Consider the following 14,036-nt stretch of genomic DNA (forward strand, 5'->3'; position numbering starts at 1 on the left):
TAGAGAAGTTTGACTGTAGATCTATTCGAGCAGGGAGTATTGAAAACTATTACACCATTCGGTTAAAAAAAAGCGTTCACTTATAGTAATTTACACATTTCTTAATACAATATTACTTTTTTCATTTCAATTTATGTGTTATAGTCTAACTTAATACGGAATTTGAGAAAGAAAATAATACTTTTGAAACTTGTGGTATAAAATAAGCCTTAAATATTTATATGACTCTAAATTATTTTATTAAGAGTAAAAAAAAAGTTTGAAGTTAATTATTTTTAAATTTAAAAATATATCATTCTTTTTTAAAAAGAGTAAAAAAAATTATATCACATAAATTGAGGGAGACAGAATAGTATTTGCCGAGGAAAAGCCGTGTGCCAATTGCAGCCTTTGTGCACATGAGTTCCTTTGTTATAGAATACACAAATTTTTCTCGGCCGTTCTCTCGATTTCGAGAAAAGTCATGGTAGAAAGTGATTTTTTTGAAGCGCAAGTTACACATTTGGCTGGTCTGCTAAAATAATTACATTCGTTAATTAAATATGTATTACTATATACAAAACATATATATGTTAATACACAGAAAATATACATGTACCGGCTATTAATATAAAGGACAGTTATTTATGTCAATTTTTTTTTTTTTTAATAAGTCTTATTATGCGGCTTAAATCTAAGATTAGTTGGAACCTCAAAGCAAGTTCTAATCACCGACAGAGACTAAAATAAAACTGTTTGGCACAAAAAATTGTGCATACATTAGTATAACATATGGTTTTAATATCTTTAAATGACTCATGAGTATTTTTTACAAGTCAAAAATTTCAACAGAAGAAATTTTTTTTCTTTGGATGACTTCTTTTACATGAGTCCAAATTTGGGTAGACGGAATTATCCGATAGATATACTAATGGGAGATACAGATACCTCGTGATTAGTATGAATTATACTTATTGTCGTCTGTTTAACTATAACAGAGATTAAAAGTGCTCAATCAATTACCATATAAATAAAAGATTAAACTGCTTATATATACATCTAAGGAATTATGTTAAACCAATCCTCAAGCATAAAGAACTATTTTGTCATTTTCTGCTGTATAACTAACTCAAGCTGTTATCCCTAGTAAGTACAAAAAAAAAAAAAAAAAAAAAAACTCAAGGCTTAAATTAAGCTTATCTTCGTACAACCATAATACAATGATACAACTATTAATCATACAATCACGGTGCAAAATTGCTTGGGACCCACCTGATTGTGGAATAATTGTATGCTTAAATTTTCTTGGCAGCCCTTCTTTTGTTGACTTTAATTAAACAGGAATAATCTACCAGTATACTAATATTACAGCCCAAGTTTTGAATAAATGATATTAGTCAAAGTTGGGAAACAAGTTAATAAAATTCAAAATAATTTCAAGACATTGGACATAGATTCTTATAGTATTTGACTCACTTTTTAATGTCGAGGCTCGAATTCAATACACCACGTTTAAACATATACCACAACTGTTTGGAATACAATATACTGTTATTGTACCTTCTTTTTTGTCTCAATTAGCCGAATTTTTTTGAAACCTTCCTACCATTATTTTATTTTCATTGCATAACCTGTTAAAGATATTACTTCTAAATTAAAGTCATAGTAAATTATTCAAAAAGTCTTGTCCACCCACGATCAGATTATCTCTTAATTTTGATCATCTAGCATCTTTAGAGGTAAAAGAAATTAGGAATTCTAGATAATGAAATTGAACAGATATCACCAAGTTTAGCATTTTTCTGTTGCAGAAACTTTTTAAGCAAAGAAGCAGAACAAATAAACGTTTCTTTTAGCGTTAGATAATCCATGGGGCTCAGCATTCCTACTGCACACTGTAGAGCCATTTTAGTGTCCATTTCAAGTGATCCTGTAATCTGGAAAAAGGAAAAAGTTTAGACTTTGTTTTAATTTTCTAAAAGGAAAAGGGTTTAATTTGCTCGAGTACTATCCGAAATTGAGCAACTTTGTCCTCCGTTAGACTTTAGGTATAATATTACCCCACCGTAGCTGGAAGGGTAAATTTGGATCTTTTTCCTCAAAGACTTTTGGAGTTTACCCATTTTGTGTAGGAGCTTTGCTAATGGCAAGGGCGAATACAAGACAGTTTATTAACAGCGAGGGTAAGAATGGCCCAAAAGTTTAACGGAGGACAAGATTGAACAATTTTGAATAGTATGGGGTAAATCTAGACCTTTTCCCTTTCCTAAATGAAAAGACAAGAACTAACCACTGATCTTTTCACCAACCTGTTAGAATTTGGGTCATCATCCATACACCTGGTGCAAATTGTAATCCAGTTTGACTACCACAACATTTCAGTTGGATTTCTTTCTTCTTGATGCTACCTCTGACGCCCAAGCTTTACCCACCTCTGTTTGCAACTTACCTGGCAGAAATTTTATGTGTTATCAAAGATCACATCAGCTAAAGGCACAGGTTATTATCAAAATCGATCTATGCAAAAGAAGAATATAATAGTAACATGATCATTACAATGACTTTGGACTACTAATATCTTGATGAAAGTCTCTCTTGTAAATACTCGAGTTAAATGCGGTTACATTCAAAAAGTCACCTTATTTAACTCTACCATGGCACAAGTGAATGTATTTATCAGGGGGACCAAGTGTGCACAAACACACACCATATACACACACAATCTGACTAAAAAGTGAAACAAGAATAATGGTTATATCTTCCACGTCCTCTCCTTTTTGAGAAATCTAATTTCCAAATCCTTGCTACATAGGTCTAACTCAATCTTTTGGTTATCAGAGAATCCTTTCCATCATTCGTGGAGACAAATCTACTGTATATGCAAAATCTACAAACTTAAATTCTCCAAGAAAAAAAATATTCAAAACAAGTTACAGGATTTTCTCATGTTCAGAAGGGGGAGGGGTCAAGTATCCACAAAATTCCAATACCAACTTCCAACAACTTAATGGTTCCAATGAAATGGCAATATTATGTTATTCACTAATCATTTCAACAAATTCACATGTAAATGTCCAGAGTTCAGACAATGGAATGGTATTTGACTTTTAAGCTCAATGGTTAACCACTAAATTGGCAATCAAGGACAATATGCGTGATTAAGTCAGAATGGCAAGGCAATAGCAGGTTATGATGGGGCTAGAAGGCTGTTACCTAACCACAGGGCAGCAAAAAAAAAAATGAGTTGAATTTAAAATTTTCATAATTGAATTGTGGTTAAATAACAAAAATGTTAAACATGGCACCTGCAGTTGACTGGAAAAATTCCTCCAAATCCTTCCCTTGTTCTGCATAACAGAGAAAAGCAGCATTAGTTTAAAAGCAACTTCTTATGACAGAGGGAACTAGGCCATATATCAAGAGACAAATAGCTTACACAGACACACATCAGTATTTATTACAATGTGAGATTCTTGTAATTTTAGCATTCGAAAGATTAGTAAAGTATATCTAAATGAATTGCATCAAGTACGTATAAGCTAAAAAAACAAGTTGACATTATTCGAATGCTAGGATTCTCAAGATCGGTCCTACAACGTAAAAGCATAATCACTAAATGCCAAAGACATCACCATGGTGTGTATATTTCTCATGCTGAGGTATGCAGAATGACAACTAAGTTCAGAAAATATGAAAAATGCAGACACGAACTCGGAGAATTTTGGAGAAATGTGACTCAATATTGGTCAATTTTGCCCCCTAATCCTGTATGACACCTAATATGGGACCTTGGCGGAGAGGGTGGGATTTTATATAGTGGTGTTTGACTGGCCACAGAATTTAAGTAAGAAAGGAAGACTTCTGGCACATTCCAAAAGAGCACTGGAAGGTTATCAAACACAAAAAGTGCACTAGAACTTGAGGTCTTAAATATGCCATGATATTCTTATGGCTATAAGAGCATGTCATTAAGGGTAAATGGAAATTTTAAGGTTAAAGATTTACAAAGTATAGAAGGTTTGTCATTCTCTTTTGGAAGAAACTAAAAAAGAACGAGTGTTATATAAAATGGAACAAACGGAGAACTATACATCCCGTGTACATCCAAAATCCGGGGGAAAAGAGAGAAACAGGAAGATACCATTTTCATATTCCAATGCCTGAAGTATCATCTCCACCTGACAGAAAACAACATATCAGTCCAGAGGAGGGCAGCGGACTAAGCTGACAAAAGAGAGAACTCTCCATAGATAGCATTATAGCACAGCAACAGAATGGATAACCTTTTAATGAGGTAACAGAATGGATATCCTTTTTTTTAATGAGGTAACAGAATGGATATCCCAGAACTAGTTTTAAGCTACCTAAAGGCTGAAATAATAGAGGAAAATCTGGCACTATAACGATTTAAATAGAACAGAAGCGTGCTATTTGAGGAAAGGAAAAATGTGAAGAGTTCTAGGTGTTTAAACAATAAAAAGTCAGCCTTGGATAGCAATTCCGTTATCATGAGGCAAGAACTCTTATTACAACCATGCATGAATGCTAATTGACTTTGTCCTGAATATCTTGTATGCACATATTGGCAAACAAGATGCAGTGACAGACATGGTGTTAAAAAAGGAAGACAAGATACAATGATGAGTAAACTTATATGTTTATCCCTACGCAAAATAAATTGAAACGTATCCGCATAAACACCATATAGATGGGACATATTCAAACTTTGACAATATAAACAATACCTTGTCAAAGTCCTTTACAACTTTGGCTTCTAAAGAAGAATTTTCTTCATATTCCATCCACAAGTCACTGATCTCCTTGGCTGCAATTCCCAACAATAAATTATCAACACGAGAATAGAAGAAAGCTCAATCTTTCATAATACACATTAGTTGGCAAGAACTCAATGGTGAAGAGAAGCAATACCTCGGGATCCTCCACCTAAAAGTTTACACATGTCTTCTAGTGCTGCTCGCTCTCGTCTACTCTTTTCATCCTTTGAAATTCCATCAGCAGGAGTGATATCTCCAACAATTGCTGTTCAGTAGAATCACAAGAAAATATTTGACAAAGAGAACTAAATAAGAAGCTTCCAAAATTTTCAAGTGAAAAGCCCACAGGATTAGAAGACCAAAGACATAGATGATTATGCTACTGAGTCTATACCAAGACACTGGTTATAAGGATGATCATTTGATGAAAGTGAACTATATCTTGTGAAAGATTAACCTCATTTTCAAAGCTTTACGCGAGAAAAGTATTTTTAAGTGAAAATGATTGATGATTCAAATAGACAGAATATCTCAAGTTCATGTTCTAATGGCTGCTTTATGTTCTTTCAATTGAAGTTCATGTTCTAATGGCTGCTTTATGTTCTTTCCATTGAAGTTCACGTCATACAGCCTCTACTAATTCTTTCAACAAGTCCTCTTGAAACAATTAAAACTAACTTCTCCATTTATTTAACTGAAAGCAATATTACGTGGATCATTCATTTACATAGATGTAACTGTCTAGGATGGTCGTAACTAGGTAGGGGCGAATTCGTGCAAATTCTTCAAATAGACTAAAAGTAGCTAAAGAAAAGGAATACAAGTACCTAAACCAAATACTTAGACACACCTGTGAGTTCATAATTCTTAGCAATTTAATCACTACAAACAAGCATCATATTTTTTTCTGACAGGTAAACAAGCCTCCTGCGAGTCAGGTGGGGCATTAAATATTTACGGGTTACTTCCATTTCCAGTTGATGTTCTGCCATCATCTATGCATTCGCAGATAAGAACAATGAGCACTGAAAACTGATTTATTTCTCTTTTTTATTTTCTTTTTCCCCTGAACATCACCTATTTATAAATAAGATTTGAGTTCTTGTGAAAGCACTTGAAAGTTGCATCATTTGACTCAATAAAACATAAAAACAAATTCCCAAGTCCCTTGCGAGATTGAAATCTCAATTCGGCAAACGTATTTTTTATATATCCATCTATTTCCCATAACATGGTTTACTAATTTTACTTTGGACCGTCTGGCACGAATGATTTCAGGTAAGTTTTAATTCATCTTTTCCAGGTACAGAAAATGATGTAATGTGGTATAAATAAGGTTTGCAGATCAATAGTCAATGCCATTATCCAAGGAAGTAATACCAAAGGCCAACCTTAAAATATTCTTCCAGATTATAACAGGTGACAAACTTATGTGATTATTTGTAATCCACAATTTCTTCTACCATACCTTTTACTCTTAAATTAAATCTTGTTCCGTAAAGCTCGTAATAACATAGAATCGTAACAATTAAATATGCAGAGAAGAATCCCAACAGATAAAAGAAATTCTCATAGGATGATGCTACTAGATGATATCAGCCTAGTTCATGTCATAGCCATAAAAGCAAATAAAATAGAAAAGGAATCTTCATAAATGACAGACTCACCTTCTGCAATGTCATGCACAATTGCCATCTTTACACACCTAAATTTGGAAAAAGAAAAAGCATACATTATCTTTTATAAAAATCCACCTGTCTACTGCAAACAGACACAGTACAGGAATATACAAGCACCATAAAAGCTAAAAAAAAAAAAAAATAATAATAATAATAATAATAAAACCACTTACTTGTCACGATCAACCCCAGGAAGGTCAGCACCAATAAGAGCCATCACTCCCATACGGTACATGTGATCAGCTATAGATTCTGGATCATTAACCCCTCTACGTACCCAACCTGCCCTTTTTGTCGTCTGATCACGACAATCACAAAATTTAGCTTCCGTGTGAGTTAACAGAGGAAAAGAAGATCATACAGGCAGGAATAACAGCGTCTGAAGAATGATTTGTGAAGTCGTGACCATATAAAATTAGCTATAAGCAATTAGCATATCGTTGTCATAATTTGAAGACATACATATACATTACCTTAGATAATCATTAAGCAGTACGTACAATAATTAAAGGCTTCACATAAGCAAAGGCATACTTTACACATAAACTTTTTTTTTTTTTTTTTTTGGTAAAAGAACAAAACATAAACTAGGCAGCATAAAATGGATCAGTTAGTGGTATTCAGTATTCAAATCCTAATAGACAGGATTACATTCAGTGTGGTACAAAAAGCGCAGCATAGAGTACTACACAGCTGCATTACATACTAAAATAACTGAAATAGTGCAAATGCAAGTTCAAATCAAGTACTCCTTACTACCACAATTCAAGTAGAGTGCAGTACAATAAGTGCTCCACAGAGTACAACTCTCTGCAAACTAAACACTCCACGATCCTCATATAACACAATTTCGTTATTCATACACAAAACATTCATGTAATTTGAAGAAGAAAAAAGAAGCATAAACTATGAAGTATAAAATGTGGTGCAACAAGTGTTGCATAGCGTACAACTCTATGCAAGCTGCACACACTACGATCCTCGTATTATCACAATTTCATTATTCAATATTCATACAATAAAACATTGATCAATCATCATCCAAATCACATTCAGAAAAACAAAAACAAAAAAAAAAAAACAGAGCGCTGTGTACAACAGGCATTGCATAGAGTACAAACTGCTGCATTACATATATTAAGCTAATTTGAAATAGCGCAATTTTAACTACAATATCGCAATATAGAGCGTAGTACAATCCATGATTCACACAGTACAACAAACTCTACTATCCTCATATAAATATCACAATTACATTATTCGTACACAAAAGCATATCATGAAGAAGAAGAAGAAAAAGCATAAACTAGGAAGTATAAAATGTGGTACGTACAACAAGCGTTGCATAGAGTACAAGCTGGTACATTAATAAATAAGCTAACTGAAATAAATACAAAATCGCAATCAAATGCAAATAAAGCTTAGTACGATCCATCATGCACGGAGTACAATCCTCATGTATCTCAATTCATAAAAACGCAAATTCAATATATTTCAAATCCTAATCTACCGAGTATTGCGTGGTACAACAAGCGCTGCATAGTGTACAACGCTTCTTCAACTAACTGAAATAGAGCAAATGAGAAGGTACAATCCGTAATGCAGAAAGTACAACAGAGCGCATCGTACCTTGAGGCGGTAACAAAGTGTTAGAAAATCAATAGCGGACAATAGGAGGAGGAGGAGAAGACGAAATGTGGTACAACAAGCGTTGCGTAGAGTACAAGCTGCTGTTACGTTAATAAATTAACTGAAATAATGCAATTGCAAATACAAAATCGCTATCAACTGCAAATAGCGCATAGTACAATCCGTAATGCACAGAGTACAATACCTTGAGGCGGTGACAAAGAGTTAGAAAATCGATAGCAGACGAAGGAGAAGGAGAAGGAGATGAAGATGAAGAAGATGAAGCTTCAGTAGCCATACGAGAAACCCTAGGTGATGATATTGAAGAAGAAGTACGAAATTGTTTAAATCTGAATTGAAGACAAGAAGAAGAAGAAGAAACTAATAATGAAGGAATTAGTGATTTACAAACTACTCTGCTCATTTTCCTCTCTTTTCCCTTTTTTTTTTTTTTTTTTTGGTTCCGGTTTTTCGTTTCTCTGTTTTAAAAAAAAAAAAAAATTAGCCAAAGTGATATTTGTCGAGAAAAGGACAAAAATAGTCCCTTAACTATGATAGTAGGTTCAAAATAGTCCCTTAACTATGCACTTAACGATTTTGGTCCTTTAAGTTTGTCACAAGTTAACAAAAATGGTCCCTTAACTATGAGGGTTGGTTAAAAATAGTCCCTTAAGTATGCACTTAATAGTTTTGGTCCTTTAAGTTCGCCAAAAGTTAACAGTTTTAGTCTCGACAAAATATTCATCGAACTCTGTTTGTTAGATTTACGAGAACTATGAAAAAAAGGAAAAAATTAGCGAGAACTCTAGATCGGTCAAATAACTCGGGACAAAACCGAAGGATGTTAGTTGGTTATAGGAAAAAACTGAGGAAAAAACTACAGACTTGATAATATCAGAAAATAGTGTCTCGAAACATAAAGACCGACGGACTTTATCGATTTAAATCGAGGGAGTCCATTCGCTAAGTAAAATACACTAGATTCGCTTTTACTGAAAACTCGTGAAAAATAAATACTTCCAGTGTAGTTATTCTTTTTTGGAAAAAAAAAATAGTTTCCGCGCATTTTTCCTCAAAAATAACCGATGGACTTCGGTTGGTTTTCGTAAAAAACAATAAAAATTAAAAAAAATTAAAAAAATAGTGTCCCTCGATTTTATCCATCGGTTTCCGTCCGCCGTTTCTTCGCTTGTTTTTGGTAGTGACAACTTTTTTAGTTTCTGCTATTTCTAATTTATTTGTAAAGTCTAGTGTATTTTATTTAGCCGATGGATTCCCTCGGTTTTAATCGACAAAGTCCGTCGGTCTTTGTGTTTCGAGACACCACTTTCTAACATTATCAAGTCTGTAGGTTTTTTCCTATAACCGACTGATGTCCGTCGATTTCGTCCCGAGGTATTTGACCATTTCTTTAATAATGTGTACCTCTAGATGTGAGTTCTCGCTAATTTTTTCCTTTTTTTCTACAGTTCTCGTCAAATCTAACAAACAGAGTTCGATGAATAGTTTGTCGGAGACTAAAGCATTAACTTTTGTTAAACTTAAGGAACAAAACCGTTAAGTGCATACTTAAGGGACTATTTTTAACCAACCCTCATAGTTAAGGGACCATTTTTGTTAACTTATGGCAAACTTAAAGGACCAAAACCGTTAAGTGCATAGTTAAGGGACTATTTTGAACCTACTCTCGTAGTTAAGGGACCATTTATGTCCTTTTCTCGATATTTGTCCCTCACATTTTTTTTGTTTGTCGCAATATGAATATTTTCAACAAATAAAAATAAAACAATCATATCTCTTTATAACGACACCTGCATATAATGGCACCCGCATATAAAAGCATCTCTCTATAACAACCAACTTTTTTTGAAACCGGTTTTTATGTTATATTTTACTTCTCTATAACAGCAATAACCAACTTTATAATAGTACGCTCTTTGCAAAATTACCCCCATATAACAACTATCTTCTTATTTTAATAATATAATAATTAACCATCTTTATAAAAATAGAATATTTATGATTACCAATAATAAGTGTAGAAATTTTGACCATATATTTGATCATTTAATATACTATTCCACCAAAAAAGTATTGTATGAATATATATATTTTCGTCATTAAACGATTTTTCTTCGTTATACAAAGTGTGATTAAGCTTAGAATTTGACAATTAAAAATGAAAATTAGTTTTTATGCATCTTTTTTGCCTATAATAGCGAAATATTATTTAAATATTAATGTTGTTATAGGTCTATAATAGTCATTCTCTATAATAGCTGAAAAATTTCGGACCCAGCACTGCTGTTATAGAGAGGTTTGACTGTATTGGTGATCTAGCAAGCACGCATAGACTAATATTAGGCGGTGATTCCAAATTATTTTCGAGATTCTTTAATAAGGTCAAGCTTGACGATAAGTTTTGTACTCGATTAATTTCTCAGTCTCTTTAGTCGGTTGGGCGTCGGTTGGTTTTTCGATCGGATCCCCCAAAAAATGTAAGTGAGGGTCTCCCCGCATGTGGCTCGTGTTAATTTTGAGTTACCAAACTGTGGCAAGATTTTAAGGTCCGTCAATACTAATTGAGTAATTCTCTCGATATGCAACTCGTCGTATATGAAGAACATTATCCAAGTAAATTCATACAATCAACAAAAATTCTTCTTTCATTCCTCTTTTACATGTTTGAAATTTCAGATAATCTTGAGTAACTCTCTTGATAAGTAACTAGTAAATGAAGAATATTATTCAAGTAAATTTCGGATGATCAACATATATAAATAGTTCTTCGATCTTCTTTTACGTGCTCAAATTAAGCTTCACATAATCTCCTATATGAGTAATTCAACACCATGCAAATGGCATCACAACAAGTTTTTTTGACTCGTTATGAAATTATTACACATTAAACAACAAAAACTTATTTCCAAAGTTCGAGGCATACATATTTGGGACGAGTTCAGCAAGCTCAACTTATAATATTGCAAAAAAAGAAGAAGATATAAATAGATCATATTTATTGATGCTTGTTCTTCTTCTCAAGGGCAACACACTTCTTGAAAACTTTCTTAGCATTGGACTTGATAACCTTAGGATCAATCTTATCCTTAACCTCTGGCAATCCAATATAAACCTTTATTATAGATTTGGTACACTTATATCCCATTCCAACAAGATCATGACAACATTTCTTGTCAACATTATTTCCCTTGTCAAGTATGGCATTTATAACTTTTTCACCACATTTAATAGGCAAATACTCTGTACAATTCTCTACAAATTTAATCAAATCTTTTGGCAAACTATTTATGTACTTTTCACGTGCATCTAATTCTTTTTGTGAAGGTGGACTTGTTGGATTGGGGTGTTTTTCGTCATGATGGGATTTGCAAAGGGAAGGGATTGCACTAGAAATTAGCAAGATTGCTATAATTGAAGAGATGATATTGAGACTTGCCATTTTTTGTGTGTTGTGTTGTTGACTTGATGCTCAATATTGGTTTATATTTTTTCCCTTAGAAGGTTGATATTTATAAAGAGTGAATTGAGATTTATTTATTTTTCTGTTACAATGTATCTTTGACTAACCTTTGGTGATTGATGAATGAACTTTAACTTACAATTAAATGTCAAGAATATTAATGCTACAATATTGAATATAGAGCGTTAGGTTTTTTTCTTCTTGAGTTTAACATTTAGATGTTATTGGTTCAAAGTTCTACCATTTATCAATTAGTATTTATTACGTTCATTTTAATTTCCCACTAGTAGGTGTGGAAAATGTGGTACGATACAACTCTTGAATAACTAACAAGATAAAGCTAACTTATCCTATTTCGAAGCTAAATATATTCAAATAGAAAATACTTATTTAAATGTTTATGACGATTTAATCTAGGGCTGGTGGATGTGTATCAGAAGCAGTCTCTCCACCCCACAAAGGTAGAGGTAAGGTCTGCGTACACTCTACCCTCCCCAGACCCCACTTGTGAGATTACACTGGGTATGTTGTTGTTGGCTGGTGGATGTGTAATGTATGTGTCATTCATGTATAATATGTGTATAACTATGTACGATAAGTGTATAATTTATGTATAGCTAACAAAAGTAAACAGTAAATTCGGCCAGCTATTTGTGTAAATGTAGAGCACTGTGGAGGGTCTTGAAAGTCTAAAGGTAAGGTACCAACGTGGGATCCAGAATGTGAGTCAAAACATTGCCTCCAGAATGTGAGTCAAAACATTGCCACTAGATACTCGTTACTAAGACCGAAGAAGTCTTTATCCCTTAAAGATTGATGCCAAGGAATTGGGCTATAATCCAGAGTTTAGTCCCTTCTCTTGTACATATAATTATAACTTGGGGGAAGAACAAGGTCAGACAGGAAAACAAACCCGCTTTAAAGAGCGCTTTCAGCAACCTTTTTCAATCAGGTCACTTTCTGCAACCTTTACAGTTTAATGCAGGGAGAACATGTGTACCACCATTGTTTCTTTTGTGTAATTAGTGATGTAAACTAGTGGTGCTATAATTCGTACTCAGATTATCTCCTCCTTTTCCTTTACAGACAATCTAACTCATAGCATTCAAGAACCGAATCTTTTTTTTTTTTTGAGAAACTGGTACTGTTGTATTCCTCAGCATTAAGGGTACGCTGGCGACCTCCAAAAACAGACAGTAAAGAAAAAAGATTTTAAAGATAAACTTACAGTGCTCCTAGTAATCTTATAAAACATACAAGAACGGAATCTTATAAAACTGGCCTTCTAAAACATTATATACACAATGAACAAAACAGTAGTGCCTTCTAGTTGAACAGTTTTCCTTCAATAGAAAGCAACAACCATACTTTCATTTCAGCCTGAAATAGTTTATAAGGAAAGATATCTACCTCACCGCCGACAGCAAGTAAAGAACCTTCATTGTTAAAAGTCAGCGCTAATTGTTGTCCAACATCTTGCAATGGCTCAAGTACTCTCTCAGATGATATCAGACCCAATGAACGATTTTCATCTCTCTGAAAATCCCAGTCAAACCATCTACACAGGAAGCACATTTATTAGATACTTACCCAAGCTACTCGCTGAAAGTACAGGCAAAAGTTCGAAGCTTAAACACTGCAGGTGGTCTGCTGTGGACTAAGTTCGCTAAAGCAACTAACCATATAGAGGATTGAATAATCATAGAAATGATCAATTTCAAAAAGTTGTAGATGGTTTGACCTGGATGTACTGCCAAGTGATATCACTTCAGCCTTACTATATGGGCCACTAAATGTTCTATTGGTAACTGTATGCTTTTGTGATTCTACGCTCCCCTCAGCCCATGCCACCACTCACAAGTCACAAAGTGAGGAGTGAAAAGAAAGAAGAGAATACTCAAAATGAACAGTACTCTAAGCCTTGAAAGCAAATCCCATTGCACAAACTTTACCTGCAGGTTTTTGGCAATGAACATATAAGACCTTCTCCACCTGGATGTACTGCCATCCTATAAGGCAGACACCACCAGTGCCTAACCTAGCCACCTTCAACAAAGCACATATTTTTAGCAAACTGATGCAAGGAGATGTAATGTATCATGTTTTTATAAATTTTTTTGAGGTAACTGTATCATGTTTTTATAATGTTTCAAGAAAAACAGAAGTGAAGAGCATACATGTCAATGGAATTAAAGTTAATTGACCAATCATAAAAGGTCACTGATATGTTGATGCTTCCCATACTTAATTAGTTAAGGCTCTTATAAAAAAGATAGTAGTCAACCCATCCAAGCCCTCTAATCCTTCAGCAAGCAAAATTTAGGCTTCACCAAAAATTTTCCCAGGACAAAATATATTTTGATGCCCAAAAGTGATTTTATCATGTACCCCACCAATTCAATTTATAATGGCAGTGCTTGACTCAGGACAAAGTTTAAGATCTTCATTTTGACTCACATAACATACTAGTGGTTGTTGAAGGAGATGTAAATT

General features: G+C 33.7%; 3 protein-coding genes and 1 long non-coding RNA gene across 4 annotated transcripts; all 4 read right to left on the bottom strand.

The window, feature by feature from the left end:
• Positions 1 to 1,728: 1,728 nt before the first annotated feature.
• Positions 1,729 to 8,525, bottom strand: LOC132040044 (uncharacterized). Its single transcript, XM_059430653.1, has 9 exons — positions 8,268 to 8,525; positions 6,607 to 6,731; positions 6,422 to 6,459; positions 4,909 to 5,019; positions 4,725 to 4,804; positions 4,121 to 4,157; positions 3,285 to 3,326; positions 2,289 to 2,428; positions 1,729 to 1,916 (listed from the first exon to the last, which is right to left on the bottom strand). Exons 1-8 carry the CDS (start codon positions 8,484 to 8,486, stop codon positions 2,358 to 2,360), a joined length of 723 nt encoding a protein of 240 aa, XP_059286636.1. The 5' UTR covers positions 8,487 to 8,525; the 3' UTR covers positions 1,729 to 1,916; positions 2,289 to 2,357.
• A 581-nt stretch (positions 8,526 to 9,106) lies between these two features.
• On the bottom strand, positions 9,107 to 9,768 carry LOC132040045 (uncharacterized). The gene is made up of 2 exons (XR_009410551.1): positions 9,618 to 9,768; positions 9,107 to 9,407 (listed from the first exon to the last, which is right to left on the bottom strand). It is a non-coding gene; the product is annotated as an uncharacterized LOC132040045 (long non-coding RNA).
• A 1,310-nt stretch (positions 9,769 to 11,078) lies between these two features.
• Positions 11,079 to 11,522, bottom strand: LOC132039208 (uncharacterized). The gene has a single exon (XM_059429744.1). It carries the CDS (start codon positions 11,520 to 11,522, stop codon positions 11,079 to 11,081), a length of 444 nt encoding a protein of 147 aa, XP_059285727.1.
• Positions 11,523 to 12,447: 925 nt separating this feature from the next.
• LOC132041182 (SEC12-like protein 2) lies at positions 12,448 to 13,589 on the bottom strand. Its single transcript, XM_059432008.1, has 2 exons — positions 13,496 to 13,589; positions 12,448 to 13,101 (listed from the first exon to the last, which is right to left on the bottom strand). Exons 1-2 carry the CDS (start codon positions 13,549 to 13,551, stop codon positions 12,870 to 12,872), a joined length of 288 nt encoding a protein of 95 aa, XP_059287991.1. The 5' UTR covers positions 13,552 to 13,589; the 3' UTR covers positions 12,448 to 12,869.
• Between the last annotated feature and the right edge of the window lie 447 nt (positions 13,590 to 14,036).

Source organism: Lycium ferocissimum, chromosome 12 (assembly GCF_029784015.1).
Source record: "Lycium ferocissimum isolate CSIRO_LF1 chromosome 12, AGI_CSIRO_Lferr_CH_V1, whole genome shotgun sequence".
Classification (NCBI taxonomy): Eukaryota; Viridiplantae; Streptophyta; class Magnoliopsida; order Solanales; family Solanaceae; genus Lycium; species Lycium ferocissimum.

Bases quoted from the DNA above. Each gene is read 5' to 3' on its own strand.
- LOC132040044 (XM_059430653.1), bottom strand. From the start codon at position 8,486: ATGAGCAGAGTAGTTTGTAAATCACTAATTCCTTCATTATTAGTTTCT. The intron at 4,158-4,724 runs GTATTGTTTATA...GTTTTCTGTCAG, and splicing joins TTGTAAAGGACTTTGACAAG to GTGGAGATGATACTTCAGGC. The intron at 2,429-3,284 runs GTGCCATGTTTA...AATTTCTGCCAG, and splicing joins ATTTTTCCAGTCAACTGCAG to GTAAGTTGCAAACAGAGGTG.
- LOC132039208 (XM_059429744.1), bottom strand. From the start codon at position 11,522: ATGGCAAGTCTCAATATCATCTCTTCAATTATAGCAATCTTGCTAATT.
- LOC132041182 (XM_059432008.1), bottom strand. From the start codon at position 13,551: ATGGCAGTACATCCAGGTGGAGAAGGTCTTATATGTTCATTGCCAAAA. The intron at 13,102-13,495 runs GTAAAGTTTGTG...CTTCCTGTGTAG, and splicing joins TCATTGCCAAAAACCTGCAG to ATGGTTTGACTGGGATTTTC.